General features: G+C 32.7%; 1 protein-coding gene across 9 annotated transcripts in view; it reads right to left on the reverse strand.

Moving 5' to 3' along the window:
• Positions 1–18233, reverse strand: part of Mical (Molecule interacting with CasL) — a 148509-nt gene that overhangs the window by 23244 nt on the left and 107032 nt on the right. For all 9 annotated transcript variants that reach the window (XM_072528973.1, XM_072528971.1, XM_072528965.1 and 6 more), the window contains one exon: positions 8960–9078. In XM_072528973.1, the coding sequence (XP_072385074.1) occupies positions 8960–9078 (119 nt within the window). The remainder of the gene's footprint in view (positions 1–8959; positions 9079–18233) is intronic.

Raw genomic sequence — 18233 nt, forward strand, 5'->3', positions numbered from 1 at the left:
CTGCCCACCTTCTAGGATCGAGGTATGTTTCGAACATTTGGACCAACCCCCCTCATAAAAGAAGAAAAAGAGCCTATTGAAATACGGAACCGAAATTATTTTTTCATTGTGAACAAATATTTAAAGAGTTCAAGTACTCTTTGATCACCAGAATCGTGTTTGTTATATAACTGTTATATGACTTTAGTTATATCACAAAAGAGTATTCCATTTAAATATTTGTAATTTTTGATTATTATTTATGATCTGCAAACGAATCAGATGGCTGTTTATCAAAGTTCTGTAAAAGTTTGTTTTGGAAGACAAACCCTATGATAATAAATATATTAATCTCCTTTAATGGCTATACACCATTTTTTAAAAGGGTTGTTGATATTCGTAATTATTTAAAATCTTTAATTTTTGCATATACTTCAGTGTAACCTCCTACAAATAAAATTATTAAATATTTCCACATATTTCCATATTATGTTTGACTGCAAATTTCAAGTTTTATTAGTTTATATATTTGCTCTTTTTTCAAACTATATGACATTGTCCCATAAGAACTTATAAAGCTAGAATTGTGGCTGGATTATGAATTGTACTAAAAACTGACAATTTTGTGATTCGTTAATGTGTTAAATATATCATCATGTATGTTTGTTTCTTTCGTAAATCTACAATTTTTAGAATATAATTATAACGTTTTAATAATAGAGAACTGATTTACATATATTGTATGTGCCTCTCGTGTAGGACCGGGCGATAATGAAAGCAAAAAATGACAGGTTATTAATCAATCCAATGACAATATGAAGAAATACATGAAAAACTATATTTTGAAAATAATTATATAGCACTTAAACAAATTTATTGATAAACAAAAAAAAATAATAGAAGAAAACTAAAACAGTAAAAAAGTTTTAAAAAAATTTCTGTCTTGTAGTAAGCCAATTACGAGATAACGCGAAAAAACATTTTAAAAGCTTTTTGATGATTAATCTTAATGCTTTTAACAATGTAATATGATTAAATTAAATTTGCTTCTGAAATCTGCAATCCTTGAAAGCGCCGTGTCAGTTAACATGTTAAAATACACTATTGAAGATAAAAACTGTGTTAGGACAGTCAAAGTATGAGCATTTGAAATAATAGTTCCGTAAACAAGATTGCAGTTATGTGAAAAGAGAATTGAGGAAGCGAGTAATTGTGAGTTACCCAGGTAAATTGTTGATGTATAGTGGAATATAAATATTCCCAGCATCGCTCTTAATGGCTTGATTAAGCGTGAGTATACAATTTACTTTAATTGCTATCGACACATTTAACTTCATCTTTCCTCACTAGAGGTCTCTAGTAGCATATTCTGGTAATTATTTTTTCTATAATTGCCAGAGTGATCGGTGCGTTTTGATTTAGTTTGAGTCTTCTTACAAACCCTCTCTGATGACGGATAGACCCAGAAACACTTGTTAGGGAGTAGTAAGAGACTGAAATTAAATCGAAACGCAACCGTCTTCGTATATAAACATATCTTATATATCCATATAAATTGGAATAGAATGGAACAACAAACAGGGATTTAAACCCAATTTGAAAAACCAAAATCGGTGAATTAGATGAGCTTAGGCAATTTTTTAAAGAGACTATAAAACTGTATTTGTTACTAATATGTTTACGGTTCAATATAGTTTCTTGTTCATTCAGCCTTAAAATAGCTTTAAAGCCTAACAAACAATTAATGTGAATTCTAATATCTGGCACGTTATGGATGAATGTACTAGTTTTAAAATCAGTTCAACAGCTAATGTCTATCGCTAAGCGTATAAAGCAGTCCTAGAAGAGATAAATCTGTAAAAGCTATTAAATATTACAGAAAAAGTAAAATAAATTTAAGATCGGCTTCTAGTACAATGCATAATTATGCTGCCCAAAACTAGACAGTCTAATACCCAACCATTCTGTTGCCGAATTTATTTCCCAAAATTTCCCAAAGCACTGCGATTTTGGACAAATATACTTTCAGTAGCACAACATGACAATATAATTCAAATAATTTTGCTTTTCTAATATTTAGTACACCTGGCATTACACCCCAACTTTATTTTTCAATACAGTTTGTATATATTTAGTTCACCAAAATAGTTTAATCCAACAAACTATGTCTAAAAGGACATGCCTGTATGTACATAAATATAAGAAAATTCTTGAAACGTTATGAAAAGCTGTGTTAATTCTTTTAGAGGCACAAAAACTAAGAAAAACAATATTCACATATTTAACAATCACAGCGAAAACCTTTAATGCAGTTCGTAATCAAAACTTGGTTTCAAAACTATCACGAAAACTTTTGATGCGTGAAATATGAAAAATAGTAGTGGTATCTCAATCGAGAAACTTTAAAAATAATTACTATGTAAATAAGAAACTTTGTATTAAATAAAATGCAAGTGATCGCAAATCAATTAACTACCGAAGGAAAAAAATATTTGGTGAAACTGAGTATTTACAGAGTTATAGTAAAATCGTTGAGCCATAGTTTGTAGTTTTTATTTATTACAGTTAGTAATTTTTACCGAAAATCAGTTTGATCCTATAAGATCAAAGTCAATCAATACAATGCATTAATTTTTTAATTATTAGACAACCGTGTATTTGTACGTAACTGGTAAATGCGGCAACACTGACGAGGGTATCCCACTAGCAGTGAACGCCTACCTCCTTGATTTCACGTGATTTTTAGCTCAGGGAAATTAGGAAAAATATATCCTGTTTCGGGCTCTGAAGCAACCAGGGATTCTACAAGTTTTTTTACATTGTATAGATTCCTCTAGGATAAAAACCTCTACTTTACTGAAGTGAATAAGTGGTGTTGGTTCATGTAGTGGGTCCAATTGTTTAAATTTTTTTGCATTAAGATATTCGTAAATATAAGTTATAATAATTAAGCGGGTATTTTTATCATCATTTTTTTAACAATAATTATTTGTAAATTTAAGTCTAAATCACTTATTCTTATATTTGCCACCAGTAAGAATCGCTCCAAAATATTGATTATTTGAAAAAAAAACTCGAAAATTGTTTAAACAAATTAGATGGTCTAGCCAATAATAATTTATCAATTAACGCCATAATCTTAGGCGAAGTGTACCAAGAAGTTGTAGTAATAAAATAAATATCAAAATTCTTCATGCTTTTTCAATTTTGGTCGCGCGGATTTGAAAGTTTTTCCACCACTCACTCCCAAATAAACCCACAGAAAAAAGTTTTACTGAAATTGAGTTTTCACGTGGGGATCCAAGGATCAGAGGTGTTACTTTATTTTTTTTCTGTTCTAACATTTTCAAATCTTGTACTTGTACACTCCACACATTTTCAATGTGGTTTCCTCTTGTAGTATCTGCTTTAGTGATACTTAACAGTTTAAGGATTCCATCAGTATTCATTAGAGAGATATGGCACAGCTACTTTAATACCTGTCTTTTAGCAATGATTTTTATAGCTGGTTGTTTATTGATTCCCAAAATTTCGATATTTGTCCTCCTTCACCAGTTACCTCCTTCTATTTTCACTCCAAAAATATTTTTGAGTATTTTTCGTTTATAAAAATTTATTGACAATTTCTCAATTTCTAACCTTTATTAAGAATTCCCGTATCAGTTGCATAGAAAAGTGTCAGTCAGGTACTTGTAGTATATACACCTTTCTCTAGTTTTCTATATTTTTTTGTGACTTAAATAATATAAACAGACAAAAAAGCCGGAGTGCTGGAAAATGTTGGCAGGATTTCTTCTGAAGAAAGTTTTCTTCATTTTTCTTCATACATAACAATATCACAATTATACTCCTTTCTGTGGCTGGTTAATATATTGTTCACTGCTTCTCATTTCCATTTTTCTTCTTTTATCTCTAATCTTTGGCGGTAGATAGACTCTCAGTGTGGATTTTGCTTTTTCTTAATTTTTTTAAAGACTAGAATGAAAAAGCATATCCTTTTGCCCAAAACCTCTACAAATTGTAGTTTTAAACACAATAACAAACTTTTTGAAATGATTATTAAAATGTAATGAAAATTGGGAATTTCGACTAATATTACAGTATTTTACGCATCAAATAAATATATATTATATAACGCTTTTTCATGAATTAGACGATAATTACTTTAAATTTTGTTTTAAATTCGTTACTTTTTATTGGCGAACATAGAAATACACATACAAGTGTATTTTGTGATCTATAATTGTTAATAACCAAAAACCACGAACTTATTCACTGCCAAAGGAGTACAAATTTTTATCCTGGAGGCCCATTGTACTTAAAAAACCTTATTAAATTCCCGGCCGGGTCAGAGTCCCGAGAAAAAAGCTTACAAACCACTTAAGTTAGTAAAAAATAATTCTTTTTTTCGTCACGACTGTATAGACGGGTTTGAAAGTTGAAATGTGTAGTATGAGATATTACAAAAAGACTCACATCTACGAATTCATCAACTTTTTAGTGGAAATATTTTTCAATAGACAACCACAACGTCAAACCCATTATTTGGCTCATAACTTAACTTCTCTGTTTAAAGATTTCATGTCAACAGACAAATTTTTTGGAAAAAGAGATACACAAAATGAAATATGATAAATTAAAATCGGATAATAAACAAAAAAGTTATTTCAAAATAAACAAAAAAATCGCTGTCTTTGAATATTGTTAATAACTTTTATATTATTTATAAAATTTTGTTTAAATGTACCAGAACTTAAAAGAATCACTGTTATGTTAATTAACAACATTATTAGTATTTATTAAAATATCTCAGCTAAAGCTAGGAAATTGTATTGGAAATTGTATGGAAAGATTATGTCGACCGCCTGAAGTTAAGAATGAACAACATTCATAAACTTGCCCGACAACACATCCAGTTAGCCAGTGACAGAATGAAAGATCAATATGATTCTCGATGCAAGAATAAAAGCTATGAAGTAGATCATCTTGTTTGGCTTTATAATTAACAACGTCGTCGAGGCTTGTCTCCTAAATTGCAAAGACAATGGGAAGGTCCGTATGAAATTAAAAAGAGAATAAATGACGTAATATACCGAATTAAGAAGTTGCCGAAAGGTAAATCACATAAATCATCTTGCACCTTATGCTGGCTCAAATGGCTCAGAGAGAAAGAGTGCTAGATTCGGCGTGCCCACAGAAGTTCAGCAGGATCTTTTTAGTGCTCCGCATAAGGTCTCTCTAGCCCACCGTGTTGCCCAAGATCTTGAGATGGTATAAAGGAATCTCATCTGTATTTTATAAGAAGTTCGGTCGTTTGGACGAGTTAAAAAATCAGCAGACTAAAGTTGGAAGAGTACTGAGCTAAGAAGATGGTTCTCGATCTTTGCTGTATATGGTGACCAGGAAGTAGTATACATATAAGATATTTTTAACAGAATTGCTCAACTAGACAAAAATCTTAGATTTTTTTTTAGATCAAATAATTCTCATTTTGAGAACGATTTCCGAAGTGGAAATTGAAACGTCAATAAACGTACTTTAACCTTTAATTGTGGCTTATTCCCATTTAAATAGTAATTAGCATATTTTATTTTGGGTATCTTTTATTTCTGAAAAAGTTGTCTGTTGACAGAAAAGTTTTTAAGTTATAAGCAAAATAATGGGAGACGTTTTGAATTGTTTATTATATGAATAAAAATATTTCCACTCAAAAATTGATGAATCTCTAGATGAAAGTCTTTTTTTAATATTTCATACTACACATTTCAACTGTCAAACCCGCCTATACAGACGTATCGAGTAAAAAACTAACTTACTTGGCTATTATTTTTTTGTACTATTTAGATATAATAGTTTTCTGATAGTTTAGTATTACAAAACTCTTTCCGACTACTCACAACCACGGAAATGTATGTACAGAGAAAGATTCAAATTAATTTCAAACCTTAGAAGGTACGTTAAAACAACACTCACGTTAGCAATGGATTAGATTGCAGAACATCAAAACTCGGATCAGTCCACTCTATAATTACCTTATTTACCATTGCTTTAACGTGATTGTTGACCAATGACACCAAATCATCATCAAAACTATAAATTTCTGCACGAAGTAACAGTGGACGAATGCATTTTATAACTAAACTGAAGCTTAAAAACAAGTATTAAAATTTCAAAGCAAGCAACAACACACGTGGATCTTCACTCCGATTCAAACGCAGAATATTTCTACCCGTACAAATACTACAAATATTATTTAAAAAAAATGTTCTTATTGTATGCAACAGTTGTCACTGTCAGAGTCTTTATTTTTAGACTTGCCGTAGCTTTTTGACGAACTCGACAAACTAGAATCCGGTGACCCCGACGGAGAAATGTTCGTGAGGTTAACTTTTTGAACGGAAGGAAGTGAGTACGTTGATACTACTTCTTTCTTAACATCCTCTTTTTCAAACGCGTCGTTGTAGTTCTTCCTAGAAGGTTGTGGCGAATTTACAGACTTTTTCCTTCTACGAGGAGCTAGCGGTGCGACATTTAGATTCTCTTCTCTTCTGGACTTTTGCCTCATTGGCTTTTGTGGAGGAATCAACTCTTCTTCTACATCCTCTACTTTTTTATTTTTATTTACAGTAGCGTACAAACTTTCTATATCGACATTTTTATCAGGTACTGTTTCAAAATCTTTGGTACTAGTGGAGATACAATCGTCCAACAGAGATGTATCTGTGGACTCTATAGCTTTGGCAAATGTGAGGGGAGCAAATTCGTTAATAGACAACGAAAGAGAATCATCTTCATAACTATTTACTTGAGGTACTTCATTCTCCAGATCTTCCGTACTTTCTGGATCGATTCTATTATTACTAAAATTTGCACTGAGATCTTCTAAGGATTTTTCTAAAATATCCATTGGATGATTTGTCATTTCACAAATATTTTCATTATTTAAAACCACATCCGTATCACATATATTAAAATTATCATCGATTGGTGCTAAAGATTCTCTAGTTATGAGATCTGTATTGGAGTTATCATTATGATAGTCTACAACGCCAAACGTGGATTTATTTGCATTTTTATCATCACGAATTGGTTGTAAACGACATTCCAGAGCACTTGTAAAAGATGCATCATCTTCCAAAGTTTGTGAATGTGTTTTTGTATCCGTTTCATCTTGAGTTGGTTTTAAACGACATTCCACATTATTTGTGACAGATGCATCATCTTCCATAGTCGCCGAAGGTGTCTTTGCATCGGTATCACCTTGAATTGGTTGTAAACGGTATTCCAGAGTACTTGTGAAAGATGCATCAGCATCTAAAGGTTGTGAATGTGAATTTGGTGTTTCAGGATAAACTTGGTTCTCTTTTAAATCTATTTCAGGAGATTGTGGATACACTATCGAAGATACAGATATATTCGCCTTCCAATCATTATCGTTATGTTGATTAGGTTCATTCTTTTGGGATGTAGACTCATATCTGTCTCCAATACTTAAGAGAGTGTCCTGGACAAATTTTTCTAAATCGTCAAAACAAGTTGATATCGATTCTTGTTTTTTGATCGGCGTTTTACTGGAAGGTTTAGGTTTCTTAATGCTAACTTCTTTGGTTTCAAATTTATTTATGGTGCTTTTCACACACTTAGGCTTTGGCTTAAAAGGGTTTGTATGTAAAAGATTATAATCTTTTGGATATTTATCAGTGTTTTCAGTAACTGGTTTATTGACACTTTTATCCGGACTGGTCTCAAATTTTTGCAGGATTCTCCTGATATTTACCTTCTCAACAGCATCCAAATCGACTGACGATCGAGCTATTACAGTGGGCTTTTTAAAACGAATTTCTGTTCTGGACCTTTTCAAGCCATATAAGGGCTTATTATCCATGTATTCATTATCTACAGTGTTCTGTCGTGGTACTTTACCCAATACCTGATCCTCGAAGAATGATATATTATTTTTGGGTATTTTACTAACGATATTTTGTGATATATGAGGAGTTTTCAAGAACTTTTCTAAATTACTATATTTAACGTCACTGGCTGATCTACATACTTTACGCTCAGGAGTATCATGATCTAAACCATCCATCCAGTTCAAAAGATCATCTATCTTATCTCCGGGCTCCGCTTCGAAAGATTCTTCGATATTCACATTACTTTCCAACTCCAGATCTTTAAGTAGATCTTCGATACTGCTAGATACTTTTTCTTCCTCGCTATCTAACTGTTCCGGCTCCACATCGATTTTAAATTTATTTGGATCTATTGGTTTCTTCAATTCGTCCTCGTTTGCTAAAAGATTTTCGATATAATCATCGATATTATTGAGATCTTCATCCGCAGGTTCAAAATTGAAGTTTTTAATACTTTCTAACTCTGTCGAGGTTTCTGGTAAGCTATGTTGCTTTATTAAAGGTTTATTAAGAATATTTGGTTTTCTAAGAGGAGGTTTTTTTAGATCATCGGATTTCGCAACAGTATCCGACCTCTGTATGGTTTTCCTGGGTGGCAATTTTTTATGGCTAGCTCCAAAATATTTTTCTTTATCAAGTAAAGCGGTGTTTACTGCCACTTTAGGTTTAACCATTTCTTTGGGTATTGATATTTTGCTTGGAGTTCTCTTAATGACTAACAAAGGCTCCGATTCTTGATCTTGGAATTTGGGCACAAATTCTGGACCATACGTCTTTCTGTCTTTCAAAGGAACTATAAAGTTTCTGATTATTTTCTTCGGTATAACCGACGTGTCAGGGCTATCAGAAGAGCCCGATGCGTTACTGGGTTTTGTGATTTGCAATTTTCCTACCACTACGTTACTTTCGTCAATTTTGTTCATGTTAAGATCGAAATCGCCCGAATCGGCGCTGTTATATTCGCCCGAATTTACTGAAATATTGTCCGAGGACCTATTTAAGTTAAATATATCGCGATTGGAAACTACATCGGGGATGTTTACATATAAGTTTAAACTTGATTTCACCTCGGTATCGGTGCCGGTGTCTGTATGGACAATGGGCGGTTCGACACAAACTTCTCGTTTCCGAAGTTCACGGGCTCTAATATCTTCTTCTCCCTCCGTGGCCGTATCTGATTCTTCACCTAAAACAACACGCAGCAATTATTATACATATAGACACATGTACAGTATATTTTATCGATTTGCAACTATTTTGGATTATCGTTAGAAACTCGACAGCCAATGTTAGTGAAACAAAATTATTTGTTCATTTTTTTAAAGTATTGATAAGAAACTAATGTAGTGCATTTTGTTTTTAAAATAGTGCATCAAGGGTCATAGACGGGAGATAATTTCAAACAACTGCCCTCACAAGGTAACCAACTTTCACTTATGGCTCCACGTGCCATATCTCGATCACTGCATCGACCTGCAGGCTAAACTAAGTGAGTGAAACTAGATATGACGAACATTTTACCGAGTGATTGCCAGTATGAGCAATTCTCAACTTACTGACCAACGGTTTCATGCGGAGGAATTGGTGATTCGGCACTCTGTTGTCCTAGGGTTGAAAAATCGGCCCAAAATATATGGATACAGAAAGCAATGGAAAACCACTCTATTAAATATCGCCATGATTTATCCGGAAAATCACCAAAACATCAACACTTCAACTACAAACTGTTACTAATCATAGAAATGGGAATCCAAGATTCATAGGAGATGAGAAACACGTTACCGGCAACACATCTCTACCTATTTTCTCCCTAATTGACACGGTACAAAGGTGCCATCGATTTTATTGGCCATAAACGAAAAATATTTCTGCAGCCTAAATATATTTAAGATAGTATATGTCGTCATTAAAAATCTGTACTGGAATCAAACTTCTATAGTAAAAATTGGAGATAACTACACCGAGGAGTCGGACTGACGAGTAACGAGGAGTCAGACAAGGTTGCATTTTATCCCAAATATTGTTCAATGTTTACTTGGATCAGTTATTTAAAAAGGCACTTAAGAGACAGCCATATGGAATAAAAATCAACGGGGAACTACTTAATGCGGAAGATACAGTAATTCTATCAAAAAATATTGACGGTCTCCAAATTCTACTTGATCGATTTACGAAGTAGAAGAGGAAATGGGCATTAATATAAACTCAAACGAAACCATTTTAATCTTTAGTTGTAACCCACATGCAGATGCAGAGCTTCAATTAAATGGAGTCCAAGTTGAAAAAGTTCACAAAATTACATATTTGAGAACTGCCATAACGGCCTAACTGAATCTAGAAATAAAACGCAGAATAGCAATTTATTTGCAATTATCATCTCATCTTAATGGACGATATGAATTATTTTTCAATAGTACCTGAAATTGCACCCCTTTCCAATCAAGAAGGGACTACAGTAGCAGAAGAATTAATAAGTAGATAGTAAGCCACTTCATCGCACTTTGACCTTTGATCCTGCATCAATTAAGATTTGGTGGGGGCGCCGATGTCATGTATTATGTCAAATGTCACGTATTAATTCACGTGTCGTAAAAAGGTGACTTAAAAACGGGACGTTACATAATAAGTGACATTTGACATAAAACGTGACATAATACATGACATCGGCGCCCCCACCAAATCTTAATTGATGCGAGGTCAATGGTCAAAATGCTTACTATCTACTTATTAATTCTTCTGCTACTGTAGTCGCTTCTTGATTGGAAAGGGGTGCAATTTTAGGCCATATTGAAAAATAATCCATTGCGTCCATTAAGATGAGATGATAATTGCAAAGAAATTGCTATTCTGCGTTTTATTTCTAGATCTAGTTGGGCCGTTATGGCAGTTCTCAAATATGTAATTTTGTGAACTTTTTCAACTTGACTCCATTTAATTGAAGCTCTGCATCTACATGTGGGTTATGACTAAAGATTAAAATGGTTTTGTTTGAGTTTATATTAATGCCCATTTCCTCTTCTACTTCTTGAATCGATTAAGTAGAATTTGGAGACCGTCAATATTTTTTGACAGTGGCTTACTATCTACTTTTATAACATACATCGTATCAAGACATGGAGTTCCTTTATAGTTACATTCCGATCAGGGGAGAAATTTTGAATCAGAATTATGACCAGCAATAATGAAAATCTTGGATTTTAAGAAAACTCGCCCTACGCCTCTCTATTCGCAATCAGAATGAATGGTCGAAAGATATAATAGAACTGTTTGTCAATACCTTTCAATGTTTGTAGCTGATAATAAAAAAGATTGGGATACTTTAATTCCTCTATTCCTGTTAGCATATAGAAGTTCTAAGTATGACGCAACGGGTTATTCTCCATCAATGATGATCACAGGAAGAAAAGTGAAGCTTCCTCAAGGCCTTATTTTCGGAAGATTCCCTCACTGCGAAGAAGAACGTTCAAACCTGACTTACATCAAAAATTTGAAAGAAAAATTGGAAAAAGTTTACGAATTTGCTCGTAAAAGTTTGAAGCTTCAAAGTGATAAACCCAAGACCAGGCTAGAAATACATGCTACTGGGACAACTTTTAAAAGAGTGATCCAGTATATACAATCCCAAACGTAATAAAGGACTTTGTCCTGCAGAAAATAAACGATCTAATGTACCGCATCTAGTTTCCGGCTATAAGTAAACCCAAGGTAGTTCATATCAAGAGATTGGCTCGATATCATGGAACTGATCTACCCTGTTAGCTCGAATCGGTCCCTGATAGACCAGTTATTCGAGGCGAATAACTATAAAGGAGGGAGCAGTATTACGACAGTTCTGTTAGATTTATTTTATATAGAAAAGGGTTCCTGGACGAAATAGAAGAAGTATTAAAAATATCTAGAATGTTCAAGATGTTATCGGAAATTGCCGAAACATCTAGAAATGTATATAACCACAAGAAGTTAACAGTTTCAAGAACAGTATTATTCGAGTTTTTGAAGTTAATGTCATTGTGTAAAAATTGTAAATAAGTATTGTTATATTGTTGGTGTTTGAATAAATCATTTTAAAGAAGTGTAAGAATACATTATATACAACAGTTACAGTAGATAATGAAGCAGTTTTAGAAACATGGAAATAATTACTGAATACTACCAGGACTAATATCAGTCCTGGTAGTACTGATATTTGGAAAAAAAAGTGTAAGAAAATGTGAAAAGTTAATAGAAGAATTCTGATTTCTTTAACATCCCATTGAATGAATTCGCATGAAATGAATCAATCATGTTGTCATTTAGAATCATGATAATGATAGTGACGACAGTGAATCTGATGCTTGATAATTTTGTATGATAAAAATTTGTAATTCTAAAAAAACTTTCAAGTTAGATTATTACTTTGTCAAAAAATAGATTAAAGTATAATTTAGGAACAATAGTACTATTGTATATGCCATTAAATACTTTTACCTATCTTTGAAAATGCTTCAAATATTGAGGCAATTTACTATTATTTTTCTGAATACAATCGATGCTTTCATCCTTAATCCAAAACTGTAGCAAATGAATATACTTAAGTAACCTTAGATCATAAACATATACATACATCAAATCATTTCTTAAATCTACACCATACTCTATCAGGTGTTTAATTAAAACAATAGAAGTTGCCTATTTGTCATAATACACATTATATATTAGTATAAAAAACGCCAAATGAGCTGAACCGAAAAATTCATAAACGGCAGAAACTTTCGGTCGTTCTGCTCGACCTTCGGTCAGTAGATTTAGCGATTATTATATTAGTCCATGTTGTGAGGCCGCTCCCGTAGGAAAAATGTTTCTGATTCGTTTTCTTTGCAGATTCGTGTTCAAAAATGTTCCCTTTAAACAAATCTGAAAGGTGTCGTGCGAAATTTTTGGTCAGAAATTGTTTAAACAATTTTTTTAAACAAATTTCAAAAATAACTTTTTTTTGATCCGAAAAAAATTTTTTTAGCTTTCCTGGTTCATTCTAAACAAAAAAGATTTGTTATTTTTCTTTAAAGGTGATAATTTTGGAGTTATAAGCGATTTAAAATCTGAAAAATGCAAAAATACATTAAAAAAAAAACATAAAAAATGTTTTTCGGAGCCAAAAAATGACGTTTGGAATTTGTTTAAATAATCTCTGCCCAAAAAATCCGCGGTACCCTTCAGATTTCTTTATAGGGGACATTTTTGAACAGGAATCCGCAAAGAAATCGAATCAGAAAAAATTTTCCCACGGGAGCGCCCTCACAACCTAGACTATATATATTTACATAAGACACTTGATGACAGTAAAATGGAAGGTCAGTAAAAATACAAGGAACAGTTTTTCTTTATTACAAAAAAAGTACATGAACACGTCTTCATACACTGCACGTCATATAAAACTGGTACCACTCTTATAATAGAATTTATATGTTCTAAATGAATAAAACTATTGAATAAAACCCAATAGAAACATTAAAAATTTAATGAAGATTAATGTGAAAAAAGAAACTTAAGTTGGCATGAATAAGTGTGAAATTAAAAACATATGCAAATAAACAATTAATCTTGTCACAGCTCCATTATTATTCCTAATTCCTTGTAATCTTCTAGGAATCGAGTTAAGTTAGATTTAATGATACATTTGTATTTTCTGTAAAGCTTTCCCTAAAATAAGAATCCATACATGTGCTCTGTTTTAGGGAATTATTGTATTATAACTTTTGTATTATAAGTCGTCAAGTGTTCTCGAATGGATGAATATTTGGACTGAACATTTAGGAAATGTTCCAATATTGTTTTCAACAAGGTACTGGCGACACCATAAGCAGTGTGCATTGATCAATTGTCATGCTGGACAATAGAATCATTGGTAAGAAAGATTTCCCTAACCAATAGCAACATCACATTTTCTAAATGTTTAAATACTTCTTCACAATGACTAATCTTTAAATTCTCTAAGATATTCCTAAATATCCTGTATACACTTAAGTTCAAACATTTATAGAGAATCGTCCAGGTCTTATCATTTGAAGAAATACAATTTTCATTATACCTATTTCGAAAGGTCCACAAGGAAACAAAGTTCCTGTATTTGGCTGTATACCATATATTAAAAAATTTTGAATAAAATCCTTTATAAAAAGGTATATAAAAAACCCAGTTGGGCTATGTTGAATTGACAAAACGTTTTCGGGATAAGTATTCCATCATCAGTGTCTGGTTAATACATGGATGTAGCCACTAAATATGTGGGTAAAAACCCTTTTAAAATTATTAGATAAAATTTAGTTTACATTATGTCTAATTTACAGTTGAGATGTTAAAGTTACCGTTGGATTGGTAACATGGCGACATATGACTCTACATTAAGTTGCAAGTCCTGAGACGGTATCAGATAGATACCGATACTTTTCGTTAGATAAAATTCCCCAATTCGAAAAGTTTACTGAAGCATTTAAAAAAATTTAGGCGAAGATTAATCTATTTTCTTTATATTCCCTCATTAGGTTTTTTATTTTTGCTGGAGTAGAACAATTTTTCAAATTTTTTAAATTCTTATAGCTGTTGTTACTAAAGCATTAAAGTGAGTTTCCACCTATACATGCCTTGCCATATTAGAGGGATACTACCTTAAATAATCATTTAATGTTTCATCGTGCTTTAGTTATAACTGATTTCACAGTCTCTTTTTTTTCTGTCCACAGCTTGATCGTTGTGCTACCTTTTCTAATGCTCTGAATCGAGTTTTTGCGTCTATTATATTCGTCTAATAGACCGACCGTTTCAATTTTGGAAATTATTAGCATTTTATCAAACTTACTTAAATGACCTGGAATATTAATACATATTCGTTTTGACAAACTTCTTGACTGACTTAAAAAAAAACTGACTTATTGTCATTTTTAACCATCAAGTTAGTTTTACATTGGGAAAACAAGTGTAGCAGTTTTATATGATGGGCAATATACAAACAGAACACAATCATAGATATATTTTCATACATAATACATTATTTCCACAGTCGTTCCTAATAATTTATCAAATTACTACAATAATCCATTTATTTTTGTATGTAGCTTAAATATTTATATATTTAGACACAAATTTAGAATCAAACGACCTTCTGGTTTCAGCTAACATAAAACAAAGAATATCAATGACAAGAAAGGAAAAGAATGTCAACCAAAGAAAATAGAACACATATTTTTAGAAGAAACGGGAGCTTCAACAGAAAATTAAACTTAAATGATTGAAAGAAGTGACTAAACTACCAGCAACAGTACCGTACCACTACGTAGTAATCGCTAAAATATTTTAAAACTACACCTTCAATACAGATTCCAAAAAGAAATGTCTACGATTCGTTTCATAATGAGCCGTCTGTTATATACCAGAACACGTGAATGTCTATTTTCTATCTAAAAGACTGTCCTTGACAGAGAGAGAAACGTAATATCCTTAAGCAAACTTTCCACTTAACAGAGTGATATTGCTATGTAGCGCCATCTACTTTAGATGACAAAAAATGGACGCCACTGTGTGTCATCATACGTAGTTAAAATACGCATAGTGCTATAGTTTATTCGTCTTCCGGGTTTGGACCGTGTCATTTGTGAGTGACCCAAAAGTGGGTTCATCTCGACGTTTCGCTACAATTGTATGTAGCTTCTTCAGGAGGGCAAAAAAAGAAAAAGAAAACAAAAGACAGGAAGATGGGTAGTTAGCAACGGTAACTCAGTTACTCAACGCAACCAGAGGCGAATACTAACTACCAATACCGTGCCGATACGTCCCGACACGACAGGTCACCGCGACTATAAATAGAGCGGTAGCGGAGTAATCGTCGGATTCACTCCCCGCCTCTCGACGCGTTAGTGTTCTGAGCTGTTGGACGTGAATCCCTGTCCTGGCATTTGGTTTTCACCTCTGGCTGCGTTAAGTAGTTGAGTTACTGTGACCAAATGCCCATCTTGGTAGTTAGTATTCGCCTCTGGTTGCGTTGAGTAACTGAGTTACCGTTGCTAACTACCCATCTTCCTGTCTTTTGTTTTCTTTTTCTTTTTTTGCTCTCCTGAAGAAGCTACATACAATTGTAGCGAAACGTCGAGATGAACCCACTTTTGGGTCACTCACAAATGACACGGTCCAAACCCGGAAGACGAATAAACTATAATTCTGACTCTGGCCGTGGAAGCCCACGATTTCATTTTACGCATAGTGCTGTCTATTTTCGTATACAAAAAGTAGATGACGCTAAGTGGTGTGCCAAACATTCACTAAAATCTTGCTCTTCTCTCTCCACATATGCGTTTGGCTTTACCACTACGCAATAAGGTTGAATTATATAACATATCGCAGGGTGAAAGACTTTAAAGATAAAATATAGTCATTCATGAATTGTATAGGAAATAATATTCTGGATCAGTATAATACTTACAAACCTATTAAATACATACGAATAAAGTTAGTAACGACTGTGAAAAATAACAAAACAACATTGATGAAAACTAGAAATAAAACATTTTCATCATACCTTGTCATTTGGTACTTTTTAAATGAAAATTGGGCGTAATAATACCGAATGTTTCACTTATATAATGCCCGAATATATAAACTATATTATACTGCAATTAATGTAAATTTAATGCAAAAACAAAACAGATAGAAACGCAAATTTAACTAAGTTGACCAAAATTAAACCCCCACAATGTTGCCACACTTATCGTAAATTCATCCTCTTCAAACCGACAGAGATATAGATACCATATAATAGCGACCTTTTTGGATTATGTTTTTTTTTAGCCTGAAACATTCGGTATATTTTATTACAAAATCCAAACACTGACTTCAACAACTGACGTAAAAAATCAACATCACAATACGACTTGTTTATAATAATACATACACCTGAGAAATCTTAACCGCATAAAGCGTGTGAGTGACATCAGTTTCTTGACGACTGTCAAATAAAAAATTTATTTTAGCACATTGACATACACTTTTAAGATTTATCTATTATAACTTTCATTACGTTACATCGGCATCTTTTTATTACAGCGTATGACAGCGTATCGTTATACCAGATCGTTATACTAATCTTAAGTCTGTATAAAGGTTTGTAGATAGCTTAGTACAGATATATTTTTCATAATATGAAGAGTTTCCGCTGAAAAATATTTTGCCATATTTTCCTTCTTTTATAACTCCACCATGACACATTAGCTCTTGCTTACGGAGTGTCAAAAAGACGCGCCATTTGATAATAAAGCGGTGTCCCTACCAGGATTATCAGAGTAGGATCATCATTGGGTGTCGAGGGACGTCAATTCTGCTGGTACAATACAACGCATTTCTGTAGCCCGAATTCCGATATTTCGTACAGCAACAACAAAGGTAAGTGTCATTTTGTACTGATAGTTGTGTTGAGTTCTGCCAAGAATTATTGTTTTTCTTTAAAATTATATATAATGTATATATGTATATATATATATATATATATATATATATATATATATATATATATATATATATATATATATATATACGTTCGAATTATCGGGTAAAATGGTCTGTAATGAAAATCTTTCTTTTTTTCTGAGATACTCAATATTTCGCCATTTATTTAATAGCTTCCTCAGGAGTAAACTAAAACAATTTGAACATTACAAAAAATGGCGTACAAATACATTTTAAAACACTCACAGAAATTAAAAAGTATTTAAAATTTATGAGTGTTTTAAAATGTATTTGTACGCCATTTTTTGTAATGTTCAAATTGTTTTAGTTTACTCCTGAGGAACCTATTAAATAAATGGCGAAATATTGAGTATCTCAGAAAAAAGAAAGATTTTCATTACAGACCACTTTACCCGATAATTCGAACGTATTTATAAATTATTTTTTGGCGGTATTTAGGCGGTACGCCCTTCCGGTAGGGATCTATGGAGGAGTATCATCGAGCAGCAAGCCCTTATCTCTTGCCGTACTGCTCCACCATAGGCCGATCAGACACCAGAATATTCTAGACTAAGTCGCAGATTCATTTAGAATTTTAAACTGGTGCGTTAGCCTTTTTTTTTCTGTACACCGAGCTGGGGATCGAACTCACATCCACTGAACCACTCACAGTGAAGCGAATGAGAACCGGCCGCCCAGCCCGCTTGGCTATCTGACCGACCATAAAATCATATACATTTCATTATTTACGACTTTCTAATATTTCTTACACCGGTAAACAATACACACACAGAATTTAACGACTTAAATCTAGTATTGTATAGAACTGCAATATACCAGACAAAATGAAATATCGTACCTATTTAAATA

The sequence above is a fragment of the Diabrotica undecimpunctata genome, chromosome 4, assembly GCF_040954645.1.
Source record: "Diabrotica undecimpunctata isolate CICGRU chromosome 4, icDiaUnde3, whole genome shotgun sequence".
In the NCBI taxonomy this organism is placed as follows: domain Eukaryota; kingdom Metazoa; phylum Arthropoda; class Insecta; order Coleoptera; family Chrysomelidae; genus Diabrotica; species Diabrotica undecimpunctata.